At 41.6% G+C, this 25,983-nt stretch overlaps 1 protein-coding gene across 3 annotated transcripts in view; it reads right to left on the reverse strand.

The window, feature by feature from the left end:
- Nucleotides 1–25,983, reverse strand: part of MET (MET proto-oncogene, receptor tyrosine kinase) — a 158,581-nt gene that overhangs the window by 74,563 nt on the left and 58,035 nt on the right. For all 3 annotated transcript variants that reach the window (XM_079786107.1, XM_079786106.1, XM_079786105.1), the window contains one exon: nt 235–426. In XM_079786107.1, the coding sequence (XP_079642233.1) occupies nt 235–426 (192 nt within the window). The remainder of the gene's footprint in view (nt 1–234; nt 427–25,983) is intronic.

The following is a 25,983-nucleotide window of genomic DNA, read 5'->3' on the forward strand; positions in this document are numbered from 1 at the left end:
GGCAAAGAAATGAAAAGCAACCGCATTTAAACCGGAAGCTTCGAGAATTTAACAAAAATAGGCCATACACTTCATAAAAAGTGGACCAGCCTTTATTGTTTTGCTGTCAGTCGGTGTCTCTAGTTTCCGCTATGATATTCATTTTAGAATATTTGCGAATACCTTATTGCAAAAACCAAATTAACTGTGTAATACCAGATAAAGCCGACGCAGCCCCTCGCAGAAAGCATTTACCTGCATGAAGCGGCCTCCTGAGGTCCCCAGGTTGGCGATGGTGAGCTCCCCTTTAATGAAGGTGGATATAGATGTTAAGAGGACTTGGTTGAATTGGCCCATGAATAAGTCGACGCGCTGCAAAGCTGTAGTAAACTCTGTTCGATATTCATCACTGTGCACTTCACAGCCTGATGAATTTCTCAACAGTGTCTGGAATAAAATATGATCATAGAATTAATGTGAGTCCAGATGCGAGTGAGCTATTAAGAAACTTTTCAGTATATGTTCTCAGAGCTTGGAGGGGAATGGTGAGAACTGTGCAAATACGCCCAGATAGGCAGAAATATTTCCAGTGACCTAAATGGCTCCAGGACCATGAGGCCTGTCGTATATGCACATACTCTGAACTGGGGGCAAACTTCACTATCACAGTTTGTACCATGGCTCATTATGTGCATAAAGATGAAACCTAGCTGGTATATTTAAAGAAGAATAAAACTGTAAATGTCTCAGTCCTTGACATAAAGGTAATGCTTCTAGCAGGCAAGTCTAATGAGATGAATTTCGACTGGCATAGTAATAAATGTTGGAGTCATACTTGGACATTATATTTTATTCATTTTTTTTCTTTTAATTCTCACTGGAGGATATGTTTGATTTTAGAAAGAGGAAGGCGGGGTGGGGGAGGAAGGGAGGGAGGAAGGGAGAGGAGAGAGGGGGAAAGGGGAGGAGGGGGGGAGAGAGAAAGAGAGAGAGAGAGAGAGAGAGCGAGGAAGAGAGAGAGCGAGGAAGAGAGAGAGAGAGAGAGAGAAACATTAATTGGTGGCCTCCAGTATGCACCCCATCTGGGGATTGAACCTGCAGCCTTTTTGGTGTACAGGACGATGCCCCAGCCAACGTGTAATGTATAATGTATAAAGTATAATGTCCCCGAGCCACCCAGCTATGGCGGGACATTATACTTTAAAATGTGTGCCGTTGTGCATCTGTGTGCAGCGAGGTGGTGCAAAGTGGTGGCTGATAGATAATTCATGGGAAGGCAGCACAGCACAGACCCCAGTGCCTGCATCAAACCCTGGTCCCTAATGCCTGTTTACTTTATGTAGTCCCTACAATCTCTCTGTGTTTCTGAAATTCATGTCATCTCTGCTTCAGTTCCCCCACCTGTAAAATTGAGAGGATTATAGAAATGTGCCTACCTTAGAGAACTGTTATAAATATTAAATGAGCTAGTTTATAAAAGTCCTTTATAGTAGAACCCAGCATGCAGAAAACACCACGTACATATTTGTCATCATTATAGTGAAAGGCTCAAAACATGCAAATGCTGTACATCAAATGCCTCAGTAACCAGCTTACTAAAAGGCAATTACCACTCAATCAGGTATTTGTCCTTTAGGTTCAACTTCAAACGGAAGGATTTAAAAAAATACTGTCCAGTAATATGTGACAAGTAAGAGCTCCCTTCTCTTCAACACTTCAGTCCCCTGGTTTTCCTCCTACTTTTCAGGCTGCAACATTTATGTCTCCTTTGCAGGAAAATCCATGCCTGGCTATCAATGTTAGGGTTTCTCAAGGCTCCATCCCAGGGCTGCTTTTCCACTCACTCCTCATACTCGCCCCCAGGCAATCTCAGTCTCTCCCGTGACAGCTATTGCTATTTAGTTGACACCTTGTACCTCCAGACTACCCCTCTGCTCTGAGCTGACTGTGCATAAATCGCACTATGAAATTGCACTCAGATAGCTCAAAGACCTAAGCTAAACATGGCTAGTGTAGAAAACAGTCTTCCCCATGCCTAATCTTACGATACCACGCACCCAGTGAATGGCTCCACCATTCCTCCAGCTGCACAAGTCAGAAACCGAAGGGTCATCCCTGATTCTTCCCCATGTACAGTTCATTACCAATTCCAGTCAACTGTACTTTCTAACTATCTCCTGGATCCATCCGATTTTCTCTATCTCCACCACCTCAACCTTCCTCCAAGCCCTCTCTCCATTCCCCCACCCTCTCCTGGACTTCCTAACTGGACCTGCCACACCAGTCTTATCCAATCTCTTTCCAGATCCAGTCTCTACATTGCAGGCAGATTTTCTTTTTAAAACATAAGTCTTATCATATAACTCTGTTTAAAACACTTAAAAAATGTCTCCTTATTGCTCTTAGGTAAAGGACACAATTTTTGTGACCTCTTGGGCCCTGCCTCATCTGAATCCTACCCAGCGTCTCCACACTTACCCTGCAATGTGCTACCCGTTGCTCTCTGTGCTCCAGTAAGCTGGCCTTCTTCCAATTTTCCACATAGGCCACGTGTCCTCCCATTACAGGGCCTTTGCGCATGCTGCTCCCTCTGCCTGAAGTCCTCCTTCCACCTCCATGCACTCTGTTAACGGCTATGCCTCCTTCAGATCCCAGCTGGTCATCATTTACTCAGCAAGCCTTCCCTGATCCCAATATCTAGGTCAAATTCTTCTATTTTGGTTATATGATTGATGTGAGACTTCTCTAGGTGGCTCTCTGGGATTAGGGACCTGTTTGTTCACCACTGTAATTGCTTATAATAGATGAAATATCTCATACAGTAAATCTTCAGTGAATATTAACTGAATGAACAAGTAACTGAGTCAATTATGGGTAGATGGGAATGAGTGTGGAGATATGAACCAGTATTATTAAAGCTTTTTTTTTTTTTAGGAATATAGGCAGTTAAAAGTTTATAAGGGATAAATAGAGTGTCTGACTCCTAATTATCCTGACAAGATAGTTTCGAATTGGTAAATTTGGGACAGATAACTAGGGAGCAGGAGGATGTATTAAGGAAAATGAAGGTTAACTTGAAAGAAAAAGAGGGGAAAAGTTCATTCTTTCACATCTTTGTATATAGCTATATAAATCCTGGAAAATTATTTGAATATTAGTAATTCTCTATTATTAATCCAATATACTTATAATAATAAAAAAATTGTCATTATATCTCAAACCAACTTAGTCTAAGTTCAAGAACAAATTGAAAAAAAAATTTCATTATCCTTTTATAAAATCACTTTACTCCTTCAAGTTAAATTTCTGTTACATGGAATGTGAAATTCTTAGATCTACTCTCTTTTACTGTTTAACAATCACCTACAATGCTATTTTATGTAAGCAACAACTATGTCTTCATTTTAAATAGTGACAAATTAGCCAACAGACTCTCTGAGAGGCTAAACCTACTGACTCATAATTAATGAAATGTTTTGGCTCTGACATGCATTTTAATACATTAGTGAATGCTATTTAATTAGAAGCTTTTCTTCACTAAAGTACTATAGATTCCTCTGAGGAGTAGCAGACAACTGAGATGTACCAGCAATTCAATAGTAACCGATTAACTGGTAATTAAGTTTCCATTGGTGATCAATCATCCATTTTGCAGAGACAGCTAGAATTGAGGGGACCTGCTTAAAGGAGCAAATACGTGTTTTAAACTAAAGGCCATTTCAAGTATCCCATTCTAGAGGTGACTACTCTTCAGGGTCAGCTTCTGTGCTTCTTTTGTTCCTTCTCTTGCTTGATCTTAATTTTTTCTTTAATTAGGTGGCATCCTGGAAACCTTAAACGCTCAAAGTCCAGTGCTGGTGGAATGATGATGAATTCATTGGGATATAAAACAGTTTTCTGTGAATGGAGTAGAGTCTTTGACTGTAAACTAGTAACAGCCTTCTATCCACAAGAGGCCAGAAATTGTCTTATTCATCTTTTATCCCTACTGCGTTTTGTGCCCAGCACACAGTCTGTATTGATGACAGCTGGCTGAAAAATTAATGTATCTGCAAAGTGACCAGACATAGCCCATGTGCCTCTCCAGCTTGCTTTGCGGTCTGCCTTTCTGAACAGGGAAGCAGGAGAACGGAGGTGAGCTGGCTCTCAGAGTGTCTGAAAACCTGCAGGCACTTGCTAATCATTTTGAAATGAAGGAAGAGTAATATGACCAGAACTTCAGCCTCTTGTTTCCTCATGTGGAAGGCATGAAAGTAGAACTCTGAGTCAGAGCTGAGGTAACATTTATTTTGTACGCTTCCAGGCTTCTCCTTCAGGAAATAGGAACGGCTCTAAATGGTACCTCCTCAAGGACCGACAAGATTAAGTTATGTCTCTATTTCCCCCCAAAACACATTCTTAAGTATAGAAACACTGCAAAATGCTGGAATAGGATTTACAGAACTCTTTGATTCTGAAAATCTGTGCAGTTTGGAACCAAAAAATCTACCATCATGTCAGGTTCAGGTGACATTCGAATTCATAAGCCAGCAGAACCTAACTGTTTTTGTTCTTAATTTTCTCCCTAACTGAGATCTGTAGGAGAGGGGTAGGGGTATGAACTTCCAGAAAAATGTACCATTCCAGGGTTCACACTGTAGGAGAGGGAACTACTCCTTGACTCTTCCTGCTGAGAATCATGATAAACTCAACGACTGGGGTCAGGGTGGCAGGAACTGGCCTAGAGCCACATGCTGTCTTTGAACCTGAATAGAACTTGAACTCCCAGAGAGCCTTGGTTTCGGCTCTCAGCACCGCAAAGACAAGGCGCTGTGCAAACAGCACTAAATCTCATCTGATTCACCGTGCCCCTTAACGATAATGACTGAGCGTGTTTGCTGCTGCTTTGTACAGGGAAGCTGGAACGGCTTCTTTCCACTTTATGCACAGTGAGCTCTTAGCTGTGCTCCTGGCGTGGGGTTGGGTCCAGCTGGAAAAGCAAGGACAGACCGGCTGCCAAGGGTCTCCTTGCCACTCACACTTCCCTCAAGGCCAGGAGGTCTTGAGCTTTGGGAGAAAACTGAGAAAGGCTGGCAGAAAGCAGTTCTCTGGTACAACAGCTGCTTTGGGGCACCACGGAGAAGGTTTCGCCGAAGCACCGGTTGGGGAGCCGGACTAACGCTCTCCTATTCGTAACAAAGGGAGGAAGAAGGAAGGAAGGAAGGGAGGGAGGAAGTCTATCGTTTTCCTGCACCTACGCTGTGCCAGGCACTGAGGTTGGGCATTTTCATTTACAGCCAGACTCCCAGCGGCCCTGTGAGCTTTTATCACTCAGTTTTCAGGAGGAGGCTCAGGCCAAACCAAGGGCACGGCCACAGCGCCCAGTTCACAGTGGGCCTGGCGTTAGGATTCAGTTCTCTCGGATTTCCAAGCTCACGCGTTTCTTTTGCTACAAGTCCTATTCCGGGCAAAGTTCTGAGAACTGCATAAGTACCAAAGTGGAAAGGGCCTTAGGCACCATCTTACTCCAGCCCCTAATTTTATGTATGAGGAACAAAGAGCTAGAATCCTTGAACAAAAGTTTATCATTTAAGATGTAACAAACCTATGAACTCTTGAAAATAGGAAATGCAGATTCGCCCACTTCTGATTCCTTTGCTGAGAGAAAGACTGGAATTAGTCATTTTGGGCTGTTCTAGTCATTTTTGCTTTCAAATTTACCTCTCTTATTAACCCAGTATTTTGTTCGTAATCATGTTTCCATCCGGGTAACTTGGATATTTCATTCATCACCAACTCCTCTTTCTCTAGCATTTCCCACATCCAACCAGTTGTGCAATCCCACTAGACTCTGCCTGCAGCATCTCTCCTGTGCTCTGCAGCCACACCTCCACCCCTGCCCGGGGCCAGGTGTTTTCTCTCTGGCCTTTTGGTCTCCTATTTCATCTGCCTCGAAGCAGTTATGCATTGTCACTCACTTTTCTCCAAACCTAGTTGCTTCCCAAAGGCCTGCAGGAAAAGGCTAAATTTCTTATAGAACATCCAAACTAACCTGGATTTACATGTTTAGTTTTCTTAATTTTCCAGTTAAGGTGAAGGGTCAGAAGACCAAATGATCTCAGAGGACACAGGACCCTTCCCATTCTTGGATTCTTGCATTTGCCCTGGCAACTGATGTCCCACTGCCTGCTAGGTCATGGGCACCCCCTCCTTGCTCATGTAAACCGGAAGCTTGGCTCTCCTCAATGTCTCTCTTTGCAAGGTCTTTAGAAGAACAGGAGTAATGTGTTTTAATGGGTGGGAAGGAGGTACTGTGACAAAGAATGAGGTGGATAGTATAAGGATACAGGAAGATGATAATTTAGCCCTGACATATATGTCAAGAGGGAAAAAGAAGAAAGAAAAAAATTCACCCAATACAATATACTGTTTAGGCAGAGACACGGGTAGTACAACTAAAGGCAAGGGAAAGATGAACAAAAAGAAATCACAATTGTTGTTTATCCACTTTTCTGAGAGGGAGAGGCTATGACTGGGGTGGGACACACAGAGGGCTTCAAAGGCCTTGGTAATATTCTCTTTTTAAGCCAGTGGCAGAGAAGTCAGTATTTGTTTTATTTTTCATATACACAACACACACATACATATACTAGTATATAGCACATGACTTCTATATGAGTATATTATAATAAAAATAAATTTTAAAAGAAAACAATGAATAAATAGGAAGTGAGAAAGTGGAGAGAGCCTATTAAAAACTCTCCAATTTCTTTTTTGTTTTGTTAATCCTCACCTGAGGATATTTTTCCATTGATCTTTTAGAGAGAGTGGAAGAGAAAGAGAAAGATGGAGAGAAACATAGATTGGTTGCCTCCTGCACGTGCCCTGACCAGGGTTGGAGCCAGAGCAGAGCCTGCAACCAAGGTACATGCCCTTGACCGGAATCGAACCAGGGACCCTTTGATCTGCAGGCTGACGCTCTACCCACTTAGCCAAACCGGCTAGGGCAAAAACTCTCTCCAATTTCTTGGTGTCCTAAGCAGGTTTTAAACATTCATGGCTTATCACAGTTCATAGGAGCTCACAATAATACAGTAAAACCTCAATATAACAGACTAATTCAGGCGAGGGGGTGTCTGTTAAAGCTGACAGTCCATTATATAATAAAGTCAGTTTTCCAAATGAGTATGTTAAAAATTGACAAATTAGTTAGTTTACCTGTTTTTACTTAAATAGACATGTTTGTGTCATTAAAAGTATGTAGGAAAAGTTTAATTTCACAGGAACGTTTTCTATATGTATTACAGTAATTTTAAATTTATATTGAATGCATGTGTTCCCCAGTCATCTCGAGTAAACAAATGCACATGGCTGGGGCATGGCTCAGCACATGTGACAACAGAAACAATTACCTCATGAGGCAGTGTGATCACGTACTAATCATTCTCTGAACATTGTTTAAGAACGGTGACTCTTAAACATTTATATATGTTCACTATAGTTGTAGATATACAGTATTTATTTATGTTGGCAAAATTACTACAGTGTTTTTTTCCCAACATATGGACTATTTGCTAACATTTGTTACAAATAACTGAATTAATAATAAAAATAACCTGTTAATTTAATTATAAGCAAATCTTGATTAAAAGCATTTTAATATGAACAGGGTATATATTTTTGCACATATGACATAAGGACTGGAATTTTTTTCCTTTAAATCCAAACTCCATTAAATTGAGTTTCACAAAATCGAGAGTTTACTGTAGAGCTAAATAGCAACTGCATAGTGGATTGTGATTTTCAAAGTGTATTATTAATCTGGACCTCTGAAGGCTGAGTTGGGTTTGTTATGAACATCCTATTTTTACCGATGAAGAAAATGAGGTTCAAGGAGTTATGAGTAAATGTCACAGCTTAAATCCTAGTTGTTGATTTCAAATCCTATATTCCTTTATTGCATCATGCTACTTACTTATAGGCTCTTACAGTGTTTCTGAGACAAACCCACACTCTAGGGCTGATCTAAGGACCCGACAGAAAGGAATGATCAGGACAGGACTAGTTGTACCCCAGCTAGGATTTGATGAGTCACATGATTTCAGGCAAATCATTTTATTTCTCTGGGTCTGAGTTTTATTTTATAAAAAGGAAATTGAAGTGCTATATACCTCAATGTATTTGATCCAAAATGTCTCCCCTAATTAACATTATGATGCATGCAGTGAATATGCAATTACATTTAAATTCAGTATAATTAAGAATGTGGTATGTTTAAAATAGTGATTCTTTTAATTGATCTATAGGACAGATTTAGCTCATCTATAGATTTAAATGTCTTACAGATAGATTTTTAAAAGAAATGTAATGTCTTGTAAAATCTTTGCTAGTTCACTCATACCAGCTCTCTTCCCTCCTTGCCCATGACTAAATTAACAGAAGCAATGTAATCTAAACTTTATTCATAATTATACTTTGTATAGATTCTATGAACATGTAGTAATGGTTTTCAGCGGGATACCTATTTCAAAATGGAAGGTCCCTCTTTGCCCAGGGCTTTCCTATAGTTGACTAAAAACTCAATTGCTTTAATTTCAGGAATTCCACTTACCCTATTTCCCCAAATTCCATTCATGTGCTCTTTTCTCTTTATTAAGTGGGACTGGGAAAGGGGTGGTCTGGAATTAACCTTAGGCAGAGGTACAGAGCTTTGAACTTCAGTGTCAGATTGATTCTTTTTTTGTGTGTGTGAAAAAATAGGTTTTTATTGATTTCAGAGAGGAAGGGAGAGGGAGAGAGAGAGAGACAGAAACATCAATGATGAGAATCACCGATCAGCTGCCTCCTGCACGCCCCTCCTGTTGTCTTTACAAGAAGAGAGGACACACAGGGATCCAGCCTGCAACCCGGGCATGTGCCCTAACCAGGAATCGAACCGTGACCTCCTGGTTCATACTAGGTTGATGCTCAACCACTGAGCCACACCGGCCGGGCATCAGGTTGATTCTTTAAGACACATTTAAACTTCTTTCAGTCTGTACTCAAATGTCTAAGATGTTAACACTGAAGCCTGATTCTTTGCAAAATGCAGGAGAGTCAGCTCTCCTGGCCAGACTGTTAAGGTGGTGTGGTCAAACCCTCAGAATCTGATTACATTGCTTGGGTTATGAACAGGACTCAGCCTGATGACGTACTCAGTGCACACAGTCTAAAAGAAAGATGCTTCCTCGATACTTTTGCTGCCACCAACTCCCTTTGATGACGGACACAATCCCACCTCACAGCTTCAAGCCACAGTGGTTCACAAAAACCTGAGACCTCAATTGCAATTCTTGCAGGGGATCAAAGCTGGGGGGCAGTTAAAGAAGGGTTGATTCATCTCTAAGAAGGAGAAAAGGGCATTCTCTGGCTGCGTGTTCACCCTCAGATGGCCATAAACGTAGCACAACCAGGCCAGCCAGCTGCTGGCTCAACACTGCTGATTCATGAGATGTTGGATGCTGCCTCAGGGTGATGACCTAACTTCACACATCCGGAGGCTTTTTCTCCTCTGGGGACCAGCCCTGTCTCTACAAATGCCTCCAGGCCAAGTTTAAATACGCCATTGATGGCATTCAAATTCTTCCTTTTTCTTTCTAAGCTGACTCCCTCTTCTAGCTTTCTACTTCTATATGGCATCAGTAGCCACCCTCTCCCTAAGTGTGTGGTCTCAGCTATCTTTGACACTTCTTTTTCTTTCATTGTTTATGTCCACCTATTGATACTTACAGATTTTTACTCAAATTAAAGAAATCTGATACTTGGCCTTCTACAATCTGATTTCTTTGATTTCAGACCTTCCTCCCTCAATTCCACCTCTATAAATATTTAGTGTAATAGTCTCAAACCCCTTTTTAGTCATGTCTAGCGGTAATCACCCAGACCTAGTGGGGAAGAACATGAGCTCAGTGTGGCCCTGCCCTTATCGGCTGTGCAAACTTAGCAAGGATAGACACTTAGCTCTCCAAGCCTCACTTCACTTGTAAAATGGAAAAACACATACTATCTAATAGAATTGTTTTGAAGTTTAAATGAAATGAATCCGAGGCTAACAACATATTAAAGGATCACTTTCTTCATTCATTTAGTCATCTATAATAATAAAAGCATAATATTCTAATTAGACCAGACGTCCTTCCTTCCGAACAAAGCCACCGAGGGCGGGGCCAGAGGCAGAGGCGGCCACCGCAGTGGTGGGGGCCAAGGCCCTTGCACGAATTTCGTGCGTCGGGCCTCTAGTTTAAAAATATTTGAGTACACCTGAAACTAATACAAAATCCTATGGAATGTAAACTATAATTGAAAAATAAATATTTATTGAGACCTGCAGAAGGTCGAACAGTTTCTGCCCCAAAAATTGATGTTCCCTTGGGACCTCATTTGAAAACAGGTTCTTTGATATGTAATTCATTAAGGATCTTGAGATAACATCATCCTGGATTTAGTGTGAGCCCTCAGTCCAATGAATGTTGTCTTTACAGGAAGAGAGGACACACAGAGACCCACAGGGGAGATGGCCAAGTGGAGACGGAGGCAGAGACAGGAGTTACGCTGCTGCAACCCAAGGAATTCCTGGGAGCACCAGAACTGTAAGGAAGGAAGGCTTGTTCCCTAGAGTCTTCAAAGGGAGCACGAACTTGGCCGACACCTTGATTTCAAACTCCAGCCTCCAGACTGTGTGAGAATACATTTCTGTAGTTTTAAGCTATAAAGTTTGTGGTAATTTTTTATGGCATCCACAGGAAACTAATAAAAACCATACCATGTGACAGACACTGTTCTGGGTGTTGGAAGGATATAGCAATGAACAAAAAGGCCAAAGTCCCTGCCCCTGGGCAACTTAAATAGTTATTATTGTTGTTGTTGGTCTAGTGGTTCCTCACAATGCCTGTAAAGGTGAAGTCCAAAATTCCAATTATTTAGATTAACAAGCCTCAGGTTCTTTATCTGTAAAATGGGAACACTCATACCTAACAGAATTACTTACAGCTAGCAAGGTTGAACCTATAATCTGTCCACTATTAGCTTTCATTATTCTCTAAAGCAGGGGTTGGCACACTTTTTTTTGTAAAGAGCTAGATAGCAAACATGTTAGAGGCTTTGAGTATCATAGGGTCTCTGTAATATATATTGGCTTGTTTGTGTTATTTTCTAACCATTTAAAAATTTAAAAATAATTTTTAACTTACTGGACGTACAAACACGAGCCAGTTTGCCAATCCTAGCAAATGCTTCTACCTAGAGTCCAACCTGGTCCCTCTGTGTTACTTGATGGCACCATGTACACAGGGAGACAAGAGACAGACACACAAAACAGCTAATTAATAATGCAAAGTACAAAGAACACAGCTGACAGATAAGTGCTGAAAATATTGGTACAGGCAGTAAATGCTATACGATGAGAAAAAGGGTAAGATCGGTGTGAGCTTCAGCAGCGGGAGAAGGATCATGGCAGAGGCTGAAGTTGAGCCGGGTCTTCACAGAAGTTGAATGATTGAAGAGGGAAGAGAGAAATATTTGCACCAGAATATACTTCATGTATATGTGTGTATGGATTTATACACACATGTGTACAAATGCATTTGTATATAAGTGAAATAAGTCATCTATACTAATAAAAGGGTAATATGCTAATTAGACCGGGAGACCTTCTGGATGTCCTTCCAGATAAAGCCATGGTGGTGGGGCCAAGGCAGAGGTGGTTAGGGGCAATCAGGCCAGGAGGGGAGGGCAGTTGGGGGCAAGCATGCCGGCAGGCAGAGTGGTTAGGGGAGATCAGGCAGGCAGGCAGGTGAGCGGTTAGGAGCCAGTGGTCCTGGATTGCAAGAGGATGCAGGCTAGGCTGAGGGACACCCCGCCCTTGCATGAATTTCGTGCTACTAGTATATTATGTATTTCCTCTTGAGGTATCCTCAGGATTCAAACAATTCAGAATTCTACAATGACAGGGCCTTTGGAAATCTAAGTGTTAAAACTTTTGTTTCTTTATTACCATTTCCTAAGGCAAACCAGATCTAAAAGAGCCTCTTCTTGCACTTCAGTCAGAGCCAGGAGTGACAAAGTGATTACTCAAGAAAGTTGTTCCAAGTAAGGCCAATTTTAATGCTCAATGTGCAGAGGTTTTCTCATTTTCTCTATTTAGTTAACAGAAGACACATTTTAATGTACTTACTCAAAGGGGTATAATAGATACTCAGAAGACAGGACAGCAGTTACTATGCACTAACCAGTAACACAGAAGCAGCTCTTCCTGTAGCAGACAAGAGCCATGTCTGTTTATGTGTCTAACATGTCACACCCAACAGAAACAGGCTGATGAGCGTCTTGGCTGATGAATGGCCAGGAGAGGTGAAAGATGGATGAAACCTGAGTCCTTCAACTGTGCCCCAACTACTGTTGGAACAGAGGACTGTATTCCAGCCTGCCTCCGCTGTCATCACCTCTTATCCCGCTTTCCCATGCAACCAGGGGGCAGTGAGCCTCCTTCTCCTCTTGCTCCTGACCGTAACTGTTCATCAGAAACTTTAATCTATGGGCCACCTCTCTCACTGGCCAAGGTCCCTGAGGACCTTACCAAATTCTTCTAATCTTACTGCGTCTGCATCAAGGCCAAGCTTAGGAACGTTTCTCTCTGTACCAAGCACGGACCTGGTGCTTATGAAGTGCTGTTGCTGTGGAGTCTAATCCTACGGCCACAGTCAGAGTGGTATTGAAAAAGACCTTATTTATTTATTTATTTTATTTATTTTTTTATTGATTTTTTACAGAGAGGAAGGGAGAGGGATAGAGAGTTAGAAACATTGATGAGAGAGAAACATCGATCAGCTGCCTCCTGCACACCCCCTACTGGGGATGTGCCCGCAACCAAGGTACATGCCCTTGACCGGAATGGAACCTGGGACCCTTGAGTCCGCAGGCCGACGCTCTATCCACTAAGCCAAACCGGTTTCGGCTGAAAAAGACCTTTGTTCTTAACGTCTCTTCCTTAATCCAGTCATTATTTTAAACTTGAAATCATACACTGCTGATCAACAGTGAAAATCAGTGGATTCTAAATGTAAAGGTCATGTGGGTCGCCTCTCCTGGTACCACTGCTGGAGCAATGTCCACCAGAAGGTGCTGCCTAAAGGTCCACGTGCCGACAGTGTCACCCAGTCAGGGGGAAGCTCTGATGACAGGCTCAAGAAGGCCTTCAGGAGCAGACAGGCTGCTCCTGCCTTTCTCTCTTAATGGCTTTAATTGTGTTTTCCCCAATTTTGATTACAAAGCTCTGGAAATTCTATTTATTCACCCTCCCTATCTTGGTCTTCCCTTCTCCTTTCATTCTTCTCCTCTTTGTTCTTTGATCCATCTTCATCCCAAGATGGTGGTTGGAGGAGGTGTGTGTGTGTAAGAAAGGCATATAGGCAATGGTGAGTAGAACTTTCCATAATGTTTTCAGAGCTAATTTGACTTTTGGCAGCTCCCCAATTCTATACATTAGTTTTTAGAGATTTGAAAGAGAATGAAAAACTTTTACCTAATAGTTATTTTTACTAACCATAATTTGTCGTCATAATTACTTGCTCATTAGATAAATAAAAACTTTGTTGAAGCTATTGGGTTAGGTACCAGGAATGTAGAGATAAAAACTATAGTCCATATCTTCAGGGGTAATGGTACCACTGCTTGAGCAATGTCCACAATAATATTTGGAGCAGAATATACTTCATGTATATGCATGCATGGATGGGTTCATACACACGTGAACAAAATATATATACTGTATATGTATGTGTATATATATATATCATACCTAAAAAAATGGTAATATGCAAATTACCATCACTCCGCTACACCCACGATTGGCCGGCTGGAGGCGCGGGGGGTGGGATTCAGGGTGGCCGATTGGCTGGCGGTAGGAGCGGCTGGTGCTGCTTAGGCCGGCGCTGCAGAAGACGCTGGTGGCGGAACTCGGGGTGGCCGATTGCGTGGCTGCTGACACCAGTTTTCCACCAGCAGCAGTTTTCCTCTGGCCACCCGCCCGATCGGAGCGCCTCCCGATCGGAGTTCCTCTCAGGGTGGCCGATCGTGCTGGCGGGAGGCGCTCTGATCGGCGGGTGGCCAGAGGAAAACTGCTGCTGGCGGATAACTGGTGCTGGCAGCCAGGTGAAGGAAAAGTCTATTGCACGAAACTTTGTGCAACGGGCTCCTAGAATATATATATATATATATATATATATATATATATATATATATATATATATATATGAAACTAGAGGCCCGGTGCATGAAATTTGTGCACAGGGGTGGGGGGTGGGGTCCCTCAGCACAGCCTGCACCCTCTCCAATCCAGGATCCCTGCAGGATGGGGCCTAAACCAGCAGTCGGACATCCCTCTTGCAATCTGGGACCGTTGGCTCCTTACCACTCGCCTGCCTGCCTGCCTGCCTGATCGCCCCTAACCACTCTACCTGCCTGCCTGATCACCGCTAACTGCCTCTGCTTGCTGGCCTGATCACCTCCTAACTGCCCCCCTGCCAGCCTGGTCACCCCCTAACTGCTCCCCTACTGGCCTGCCTGATTGCCGGCCTGATCACCCCCTAACTGCCCCCTGCCAGCCTGGTCGCCCCCTAACTGCCCCCCTGCTGGCCTGGTCACCCCCTAACTGCTCCCCTACCGGCCTGCCTGATTGCCGGCCTGATCACCCCCTAACTGCCCCCCTGCCGGCCTGGTCGCCCCCTAACTGCCCCCCTGTTGGCCTGGTCACCCCCTAACTGCCCCCTTGCCGGTCTGGTTGCCCCCTAACTTTCCCTCCTGTTGGCCTGGTCGCCCCCTAACTACTCCCCTGCCAGCCTGGTAACCCCCTACTTGCCCCTCTGCTGGCGTGGTCACCCCCTAACTGTCCAGAAGGAAGTCAGACATCTGGAAGATGTCCGGTCGACCAGGTCTAATTAGCATATTACCCTTTTATTAGTATAGATAAGTCATATATCCTACATTTCCTCTCGAGGTATCCTCAGGACTAGTGAACAGAGTACCACAGTGTGGTAAGAGATATGGCAGAAATAATCCGAGGGTGCTAATGAAGTGCGCAGGAAAGAGGTTATCTAGAATGCGGCATGAAGGGAAAAGCTAGAGGAGATTTCCTGGGGGAAGAAAATGCCTGAGTGGAACTGTAAAGAATAGGGAGAGGCTTATGGTCAAGTTGACAGCATAGGAAAACACAGTAATACTCAAAACCTCCCACAACCACATCAAAATCACAACTAAACGGCAGAACAACCACATTCAGAACTGCCTGGACCTAGCTGAACAGAAGTCCTGTAACTAAGGATATAAAGAAGCCACAAACAGACTGGTAAAATGGGCAGAGACCCTGAGTGAGCTGGTCCCATACCCATGTGTCGCAGTTAAAACCCGAGAGGGATGTCTCCTGCTGAGGTCCCCCTGAGAAGTGAGGGTCTCAGCCCTATACCAGCCCCCCCCAGCCCTGCGTTCCAGTGCCAGGGAGAGAAGCCCTCATAACCTCTGGCTGTGAAAACCAGCAGAAATTGTGGCTGGGTGAGACAGAGTGCTGCAGGAGTCCCAGGCATTCCTCTTAAAGGGCCTGTGCAGGGGCTTACTCAGACTCACTCGCTTAGAACTCTGGCACTGGGGCAGCAGCCCAGAAGGCAACTTGGACATATAGGGAGGGAATGAATTGTCTGGCAACAGGGCCAAGGTTGGAGGGGCAGCTTTCTCCCACACAAAAGTGCTGGCACGGGCCATTTTTCTTTGGCTGAGCCCTCCACCACAGAGCTGGGAGGCAGACACCATATCTGAGTCTCCACCAACACGGTTAACACTGTTGGCCCCACCCTACTGATTTCCTGAGACCCTACATACCCCACCCAACCTTTGGGCCCACCTAAGCCCTTTCCAGTGGCTTTTCCATACAAATGACCTATCTTGGCTCATGCTGCCAATTTTCCTAAAATCTCTCAAACAAACAGCATCTGGCCCTGGCATGCCCATATACCTGTTGCTAAGTGGCTCCCAGCCTGGCACTAGTGGCAGCTGGCCTTGGTTTGTAGCCTGGCCTTTCCCAGGCACTTCCAAACACCCTCCTGGCTTCTGGTAGACCCAACCTCTAGGCTCTGGAGGCCCCACCCATCTGGCAACCAGGGGCTCTGCCCTACCGAGGTCAGGGAAAAAACCTGGGACAGACACAGTGGTGTGGCTCCGGGGTGGGGACCACACACACCACTATCCCTGAATCCTGAACTACATCTCCCCCTCTAGCCCCATCCTCCTGATTCCTCCAGAGGCTCTTTCAGGGAATGAGCCGAACAGGCAGCTGGCAGGCAGAGGCAGGTGGAGGTGGATCCTGGGGTGCCTCAGGATTTTTGCTGCCCTGCCCTGGGCCTGGTGCTGGTAAAAAGCCAGTCTTGGAGTATGGTCTGGTCCTTCCCGTGCACACCCAAGCCCAGCAGAGGCAGCCACAAACTGTGGATTGCTTGTAGCTTCAAATAGGTTTCCAAGGGTCAGGGACAGACAGCATCTGACACTGACCTGCAACAGAGTCCCTTCCAAGGGTCCCAGAACCAACACACGAAGTGCCCAGCTTCAGACAACAACAGAACAGAACCCAATAAACTTCACAAACATCAGGTTCAAAGAGAGATCTTAGCAGGCACTAAACTGTGCTGCAGCGAATTCTGCTTTTTTCTTTTCTTTTTTGGTCAGCACCTGCAAAAGAGCTCGCACACTGTGGTTGGATTTGAGCCTCACAGTAAGGCAGCCTGAGGGTCGATCCCACGCACAAACAGGCCAACAGAAACCAAGACTAAATTACAACAGGAGGGCCCACATAACCCACACAAGGGACATTACTAGAGCACCCGGCTCAGGAGACCAAGGAGACTGCACCACTGAGTCTCACAGGACACCTACTACCTGAGGGCATCCCATGAAGACTGGGAGTCACAGCAGATCTATGTAATATACAGGGACAAATACAAAGAGGCAGCCAAAATGGGAAGACAAACAAACAAACCCCAAATAAAAGAACAGGACAACTCCCCAGAAAAAGAGCTAAAGGAAATGAAGACAAGCCATTTATCAGACATAGAGTTCAAAGTGATGGTGATAAGGATGCTCGAAGAACTTAGTGAGAGCTCCAACAGCATGGAAAAAGGCATAGAAAACATAATCTAAAATGAAGAATACAATATCTGACATCAAAGATACACTGAAAGGAATACACAGTAGGTTGGATGAAACAGAGGACTGAATCAGCAATTTGGAAGAGAAGGTAAAACAACAACAACAAAACACTCCATCCAATCAGAGCAGCAAAAAGAACGAGGATAGGCCCTAGCCGGTGTTGCTGACTGGTTAGAGCATTGGCCCACACACCAAAGGGTTTGATTCCCAGTCAAGGGCACACACACACACACAAAATGGTAAGTCGAGAGATGGATAAGGTGTGCTTGCGCTATCTTGTACCAGATTACAGAGTCGTAATGGGGTATTGATGGGGTATTTCTGCCATGGAAATTTGCGAACACTACAAACCAGGGGCTTATGATTCCTCTTCCCCCTGTTGAACGTTTACCAGGTTACCACTAGGTGTGAGGAGGACTAGGAAACAGCCGGGGCCAAGGTAAGAAATCCCTTGAATATCATACTAAGAATATGGACTTTACTCTGAAACCACTGGGTTGCCCTCAAATTATGTTAAGGAATACAGTTACACAAATTAATTTGTTTTTGGAAAAGATTACTTACTCCAGCAGCAGTATGGAAACAAACAGAATGGTTGAGGATGAGGATGGAGTCAAGGAGATCTAGTTTAATCTACTGGCACCATTTTCATTACACTAATAATACAAAACCTGTCTGGAATGATAACATACAATTTTCTGTTTCTGCTTTGTGTATATGCAGAAGGAGAGAAGAAGTAAAGATTTTTAAACTTCATATTTACTACGAATAAGACCAGGTTTTATCCTGAAGAAGGAACAGAAGCAGACTAAATGAGAAAGTTGAGTTAGGCTGGATGGTTCTTTGGAAACATTAAGTTTCTTGATTAAATAGGTGTTCTTAGTTGTACCCAAACCAGCAGCTGGATAAGGTGCCTAAGAAAGTCTGAAATAAGGCTGTTACACAGAATGTCAACATGGGTTAATGAATGAGAGAGGTTATGTAAACTATTACTTAATCCCAACTGAGGGTTTCCTGAGCCACTGGGGAACTGGGTTGAGGTTGACAGACAAGAGTAAAGTTAGAAGGAAACAGAGCATTAAACAAACAATAGTTCAGTTTAACTTGTGATTTACCCAGAGTTTAGAGTATAAAATGAAAGACTTGCTAGTAGCAAAAAAGGTAGAATAAAACTATACCAATATTGCTATTAAAATAACTGCCTGGTCACTCACTGGAACAGAGGTTTTATATTGGCAGAGAAAATAGAAACTTTGACTGCTTCTTAACTACTTCTAGCACACAAAGTATTAAGTAAGGCACTGGGAGTTTGTCATAATAGCAGGTTCTAAGGTCTCAGAAAATTCAGTAACAGTCACACAAATACTGAGTTACTATTTACTTATAAAAATGTAGGTTTTTAGTTTCCAAATATTTCATAACCCTTTCCCCCCGCCTCTCCCCCCCCGAGTCTGCTAACATTCAATTGGATTGTTAGCACCAGGGTCATATAGTTAACCTAGATCCTGTAATAATCTGGAGGTTTTTAAAAAACAACAACAATAAAAAAACCTTCTTCTGTTAGATCTGGTAAAGTCCTGGTGTATATTTTTCTATAATATAAACAGTGCCTCAAATGGTGAACTTTAAATTTTCAATACTGAGGTGAAAATGTTTTCCTGTGCATAATCTACTAAAATCAAATAGCAAATATAATAAACAACATAAACTGATGAACAAAAACAGATCCCGAGACAGAAAAGCATCTATCAGATTGTCAAACCTCAGAGGGTGAGGATAAGGGAGAGAGATCAACCAAAGGACTTGTATGCATGCATATAAGCATAATCAATGGACACAGACACCAGGGGAGTGAGGGTATGAGTGGGGGTGGGGTGGGTGGCAATAGGGGAATAAGGATACATACATAATACCTTAATCAATAATAAATAAATAAATAAATAAATAAATAAATAAATAAATAAAATAAAGAAATGAAAGAAGAGAGGGAGGGAGAAACTAAACAGGAAACCTCCCTTTGTGCTTATAGGTATCCTCCATGCAAATGATCTATGTCCTACTTGACACTGTGGGAATAATCAAAAGAGATATTTTAATAAAATGTGTTGTCCTGGGGGGAGTGGGGAAGACATTTGTTGAAACAACTGAAGAAATTCGAATGTGAACTGATTATTAGATGATATCTAAGTTGTGGTAATGGTAATATATTTATATTGGAAAATGTCCTAATTCTTAGCAGGTGCATGTTGAAGGTTTAGGGTGAAGTTTCATGATGTCAATGTTTGAAAAGTTTCAGAATAAAACATTAGGGGAAAACACAACAGAACAAAACAAACAAACAAAAAAAGCAAATGGGGACAGGAAAGGAGGCCTGGGGTAATGAGTGCCACCCTGCCACACCCCCAGCATCACAGGAAGCACTGCTTGCCTAAAAATCTGAAGTTGTTGCTTATTTTCGTAAGCAGTTGATTCTAAAAAAGTATCCAGATAGAAAATACCAATCATTTTCACTATCTACCATAATGTGATATTTTTAAAAAGCAGACACATATTTTAGTCCTCTTTGTACACATCAAGAACCTGTACTTTGGTCTTTCAATGTTAATTAGGAAGTACACCTACTATTGTTAAACTACCACATATACATATATTACTTACATTCTGCAAACACTGACTAATATCCTTAATAATGGGCCAGTAACAGAACCGATCTTGTACTTCGTCTGCTAATTCTATGTGAAATCAAGAACTTTCTATGACTCTTCTGAAATGAGAGTGAATTTAGTTGACAATAAGAAACACCGCCCATTTCTTTCCATATCAGGTCTAGATACATCCAATGTAACTGGTGTTTTCCAAATTGGAAATATTTCTCTATTACTCTTACTAAAGCATTTACTGATTCCTGTTTACCATGATGTTGGAGCCATAACTAAGTTTACATTTAATGAATCATTAGATATATTTTATTCTATTATAAATTCCTCATCTTTATTCATTTAATTCAGTTCCTCAAGTACCAGAATCACATAATTTAAGTTCATATTTACCTTTATTATTGCACTTTAGAACATTTCCAGAGTCTTATACCTTCTCTATTAGTAAATATACGAAAAAAATAACCTCACCTCCTTATTCTATATTTTGAAGTTTTGTATAACTCTTACACACACTGTATTCTTATAAACAATCTCTTACATTCAAGATTTTGGACACCTTACTGGAAAATAAACAGTCCTTCGCCTGTAATTATAGCCTTCAGCAAGGGGCTAGCCCGTGACCTCTCTGACTTACAGGCATGGGAATAAACCTTGAAGATTAAACACCTCTTATTCCCTCATCGTTTCCCTTGGCAAACTCCACTTCTTTCTTGGCCAAGCAAAAGTAAACAAAGCAAATACAGGAGTTAAATATTTCCTTTGATTCCTCATACATTTATTTTTATTTTTTTATTTTAAAGCTTTGTGGTTTGTGGAGATGACAAAAATAATGCCTTTTATGATCGTCATAAAACTACATTTGTAGAGTTTATCAAGACCTTTTACTCAAACACCTTAGCAATTCAGATGGTCTCTGTTTACTACGTAAACATATATATATATTTCTTTTGGAAGACAAACTCTTTTTTGTCAAGTAAAAGAAACACTATTGTCTATGGTCTTGCGAAGCATGTGCATAGGCTTAGGTACAAATAAGCATAACAAACTGCCTGTCCTCTAAGACCTTAAACTTATTTAAATATTTGCATGATTATGATTAAATATATATACACACTAGAGGCCCGGTGCATAAATTCGTGCACCAGTGGTTCCCTCAACCTGGCCTGCAGGATCAGGCCAAAACCGGTTCTCCAACATCCCCCGAGGGGTCCCGGATTGCGAGAGGGTGCAGGCCAGGCCACGGGACCCCACTGGTGCACCATTGGGGCCGGGGAGGGACCGTGGGAGGCTCCAGGGCATGTCTGGCCTGTCTTGCTCAGTCCCAATTGGCCGGACCCCAGCAGCAAGCTAACCTACTGGTCGGAACATCTGCCCCCTGATGGTCAGTGCATGTCATAGTGATTGGTCGACTGGCTGACTGTCTGCCCCCTGGTGGTCTTTGCACGTCATAGCAAGCAGTTGAGCAGCCTTAGCATATCGTTAGCATATTACACTTTGATTGGTTGAATGGTCCACCGGTTAACCTGACACAGCATATTAGGCTTTTATTATATAGGATGATTAAAATGAGAAAGGCAAAATGGATCTGCAGCTAGAGATTCGTTAGAACAACATAACCATGGCACAAACTAGAGAGAATCCCCCTGTACATTCAGTAGGTGCTCATGACATCCTCATGAGTCCCTGGAACGCTTGTCTCCCAATTGACCCTCTAGGGCAGTGGTCGGCAACCAGTGGTCCGCGAACCACTGGTGGTCCATGAGGTCCAAAAGGATGGTGACCGCTGCTCTAGGGCCTAGGCTACATGATTCACATGAGAAGGAAATTCTCTAAAATGGATTCAGTTGTGCAGAGCACAGTGCACAGAGGCAGAAAGAGAATATGACTGGGGCCCACCTCAGCATCACATTCCCTTGAATTCGATTAACTTTTATAATTTTGACAATTTCAAAAGAGCTTATTTTGTGTGTTCTCAGGATTATATAGTTCACATGGTCATAGGACATACTGGTAGGTCACAGGATAACCCCGCCCATCCCCAAGAAACACAGGTTCTTCTGACAAATAGGGTCCCCAGTGTTAGCCACAGAAGAAAGGAAGGGGGTGGGGATAAGAGATAAACAACTTGGACTGACATAAGAAATATCTATTTTCGAAGAAGCTGATAAGATGATAGGCTATGAGAGGCAGTGAGAACGAGCGCTACCTAAATTATGTCCATAGCTTCTAGAATCTATACATTATTTTCTTCACATTAAAAATCACTTAATGAAAAGTAATTTAATTCATTTAGAAATCTAAGAAAAGACAAAGTTTGTATATAGTAAAACAAAATCTGTTTAAAAAAAGTTAAATTCCCCAGGATAGTTCTACTTGGGATATATTTTTGTAAGTATAAAGTAATATGCACTCATGACTAGAACCCACTTTAAAAAACTGGATAAATGAAGCACCATGTAGTTAACACCTAAAGCTTGTGAAATAGGTAAAAATTATTAGTTTATTAAATACTGGCTATGGACTTGCCCATCTTCTAAAAATATGTTTTTTCCTAAAATTTTGAGCTTTAAGTTATCTTTCTGCCTTATGCAAAGTTAATTTTCACCTCTTCAGGGTGGCCTATTGTGACTAAACTACCAAATTAACATATTCTTCCTTACTTGTATTCACAGGTATTTATTTCCCTCACACTGTATTTCATATATCATGATGTATTTGTTTATTGGGGTGACTGATCACTCACAGTAATCTACTCCCCTAGTCTGTTTGTACCATAAAGACAAGAACCAGACCTATCTCATTCACCACTGAAATACCAACAGGGTTAGGCACTCAATAAATATCTGTTGAATTTCTTGTTGAATCTTGGGTGTGTGATTAAATCCTTTCCTCTGTCTCTTGCTGAAAACAATGATTATAAATTTTTGGTCATTTTATACACTAAATAAGATGGTTAGGCTTCTAGCATTTGGTTTAAACTAACAAGATGAAAAAAAACAAGAATATAATGTAATTACCTTAAAATAAATGGAAAATGTTCCTCCTTTCTTCCCCCTTTGCCCATCTCCACCTGGTTCCCACTCCACCCAAGGTCTTCAATGAACTATTGGCTGTGAGTATGGGCAAGTGTCAATATAATTTTAAATTTAAAATGTCATTAGAAAGTTTAATGTCATACAGATTTACACTTTTTTGATACATGGACACAAATTCTAGCAAATTATGAATAATCCATGTAGTTTGAAATAACTCAGCAAAGTTAGTTTTCATAAATTCAGTTATAGAAAAGAATGTTTTACAAATCAAAACTAACCTTAATTTACCCCTTTTATCTAGAACACAATTTGAAATATCACCTACCATTTTATTGTCCTCTGATTAATACACATTTTGCTGATTTACCCAAATAAGACAACTAATGTCAGACTTTAGTTTGAATTCACAAAAATATTTATACTATTCATAAACTGTTTTCCCCTACATGTGAACATGAAGAATGCTTATGATGGCGTGCATTTGTCAGACATTTTTCTGTCCTCGTGTTGAAACACTAGAGAATATTTTTGTATTTTTTGTTTTTTTAAATATATTTTATTAATTTTTTACAGAGAGGAAGGGAGAGGGATAGAGAGTTAGAAACATCGATGAGAGAGAAACATTGATCAGCTGCCTCCTGCACACCCCCTATTGGGTATGTGCCTGCAACCAAGGTACATGCCCTTGACTGGAATCGAACCTGGGACCTTTCAGTCCGCATGCCGATGCTCTGTCCACTGAGCCAAACCAGCTAGGGCTGGAGAATATTTTTGAAGGAGAGAAGGTGGACAAACTTCATCTGCTCCCATGTTAGCCAAGGTCTAGGGTGATGTGTGCTATGCCTCTTCCCCAAGGCTTTTAGGATAGGAAGTCAACACTCCTCAGCAAGTAATTCACATGCAAAGGAACTGCCTGGAATATGTTGGCTAGAAAAAATATATGATTAGCGGACTGGAATGTATCCAGCGGGGATCCTAGAACCATCACATTCACTGTTATTAAAAAAATAAATAAATCAGGGGAGTTTTACTTCAAGAATAGCTGAACCACTGGTTTTACTTCCCTCATAAAGGAGCCCTTTACTGCCCTCCCTGGCTCCTGGAGACGTGACTTGCAGCACATATCTGGGCCCTGAGTCATTCTGAACTCGGTGTGCCCACGGACTGACTCAGTATCTGTGCCCATCCATGACTAAGCAACGGCAGACATTCCTTTAGCTCTTCTATCCAAATTCTGATAGATGCCCATTTTTTAAAATTAGTATGAAGAGATAAGAAGGCAAAGTAGGGTGGCCATTGTTAGGAGAGAATTCTGAAGTATTCTTAGCTAAAAAAATCCATTATTACTCAAGGAGGTTAATATTCTCGTAAAAATGCCGGATCCCACATGCTTTCAGAAGTTTAATCATATGGTCGTATTGCAATAAAAATATCACATATTCGATCTGTGTCTTCAAAGTTTTATTAACACGTCAGCATTTCAAACACCAACTTTAAGATTTTTTTTTTTTTTGGTATGAACTCATTGTTTGCTACATTGATTTTACCAAATGACTCTTCACGTAGAGACCAACTACTTAAATAAAACACAGATCATACCCCCTGCTTTAAAAGACATTACGGAGAATTCATTGTATGTATATGGCATAGTTAGCTTTTAATTGCTCATACAGGGGAAACACTATCAATCACAGTATGAGTCAATATGATACACAGATAAAGCCCACCTACATTTTTAGTGAGTTTCAGAATTAACTGCTTTTCTTTGCTGTTAGCTTATAAAAACATCATCATGCCTTTGCTTTTTCATTCTTTCCTAGGGTAGACCTGTGAATAAGCTATGGAATGGTTTAAAGACTGCTTAGGAGGAGAAGAGAAAAAAGCAAAGGCATAAGTGGTTCGCTCAGTAACACATTTTCTAATACCCAGGGTGTGCCCAGTGATCTCAGAGAGTGTTACAAAATTCTGGAAAGAACATAATTTAAAATTCCTTTAATAAAATAATGCAACATGCTACTTTTCATAGGATGGGTAGCATGGAAAGTTCAAGTAAATAGGTTAGGGAGCAGTGACTCCCTAAGCCTGGCAGAGAGGAAAGAAGAGTTCACAAAAGGAGAGGAATCAAGTCCAATGAATGAGTTTCTACTTAGAATGTTTTAAAAAGCATATTGAATCCTTATACCACAAGAATTTTCTTCCTTGCAAGGTTTTGCTTTGGTAGCTAAGCTATTACATTTGGCCTCTCCAAGATATTTAGTGTTTAGAATAAAGAATCCTCAATAACATTTTTCATATAGGATAACATCCTCTCATTTCGGAGCACAAGAATTAAAAAAAAACCCTGAAATCTAACTTCACATTTTTCATCCCTAATACAAACTGCGTTCTCTTGAGATACTAGATTGCTTAAATAAGACATGTCAAAACCAGTATAATTTCATGGATGTTATGTGCAAAACTGACTCCATATTCTCTGTTCAAATGTTGGGGTGTGGGAGATTATAGATGCACGGCCCATAAAGAGTTATAAATCTTTGTTTATTTTATTAAATATTATGAGACATGTCCTGAGGATGACAGATCAATAATGGTCCTTGTGGTTTCCTGATAGAAGGCTGCAATTATTTTCCTCCATTACAATTTAAATGTAACCCAATTTTACTCATCTATCATCTTTTTATAATAGTAATAAAGAAACATCACTGTGTGTGTTTCTGCCTATTCATATTGTTCCTTGTTTGCATCTTGTTTTGATTTTGTTTTCATTCAAAATTGTTCTAATCACTTTGCTTTCTTCCTTTGATGGTTCTGAGCAGTGACCCTTTAACTTGGCCACTCTTTCAGATGGAGATGGAAAATTACTACATTAAGTTTCCTTTATTTTGGGAAGCAGTTGGCTACTTTTTGCATTTGAGTATAAATGATAATTATAAACAAGAAAGCTTGTTAAGAACAACCTGTGAGTTTAAGTTTTTCTAAAACTTCATTATCTGCAAGTTCTTTAATGCATAGTATAACTTAAATTACATAAGCATAGTATATTCTAGTGCTTGGAAGTGAAAGTTGGGGAGCAAGCAGTACACTTTATACCTTCTAGCTCGATT

Source organism: Cnephaeus nilssonii, assembly GCF_951640355.1.
Source record: "Cnephaeus nilssonii genome assembly, chromosome: 12".
NCBI classification, from domain to species: Eukaryota; Metazoa; Chordata; class Mammalia; order Chiroptera; family Vespertilionidae; genus Cnephaeus; species Cnephaeus nilssonii.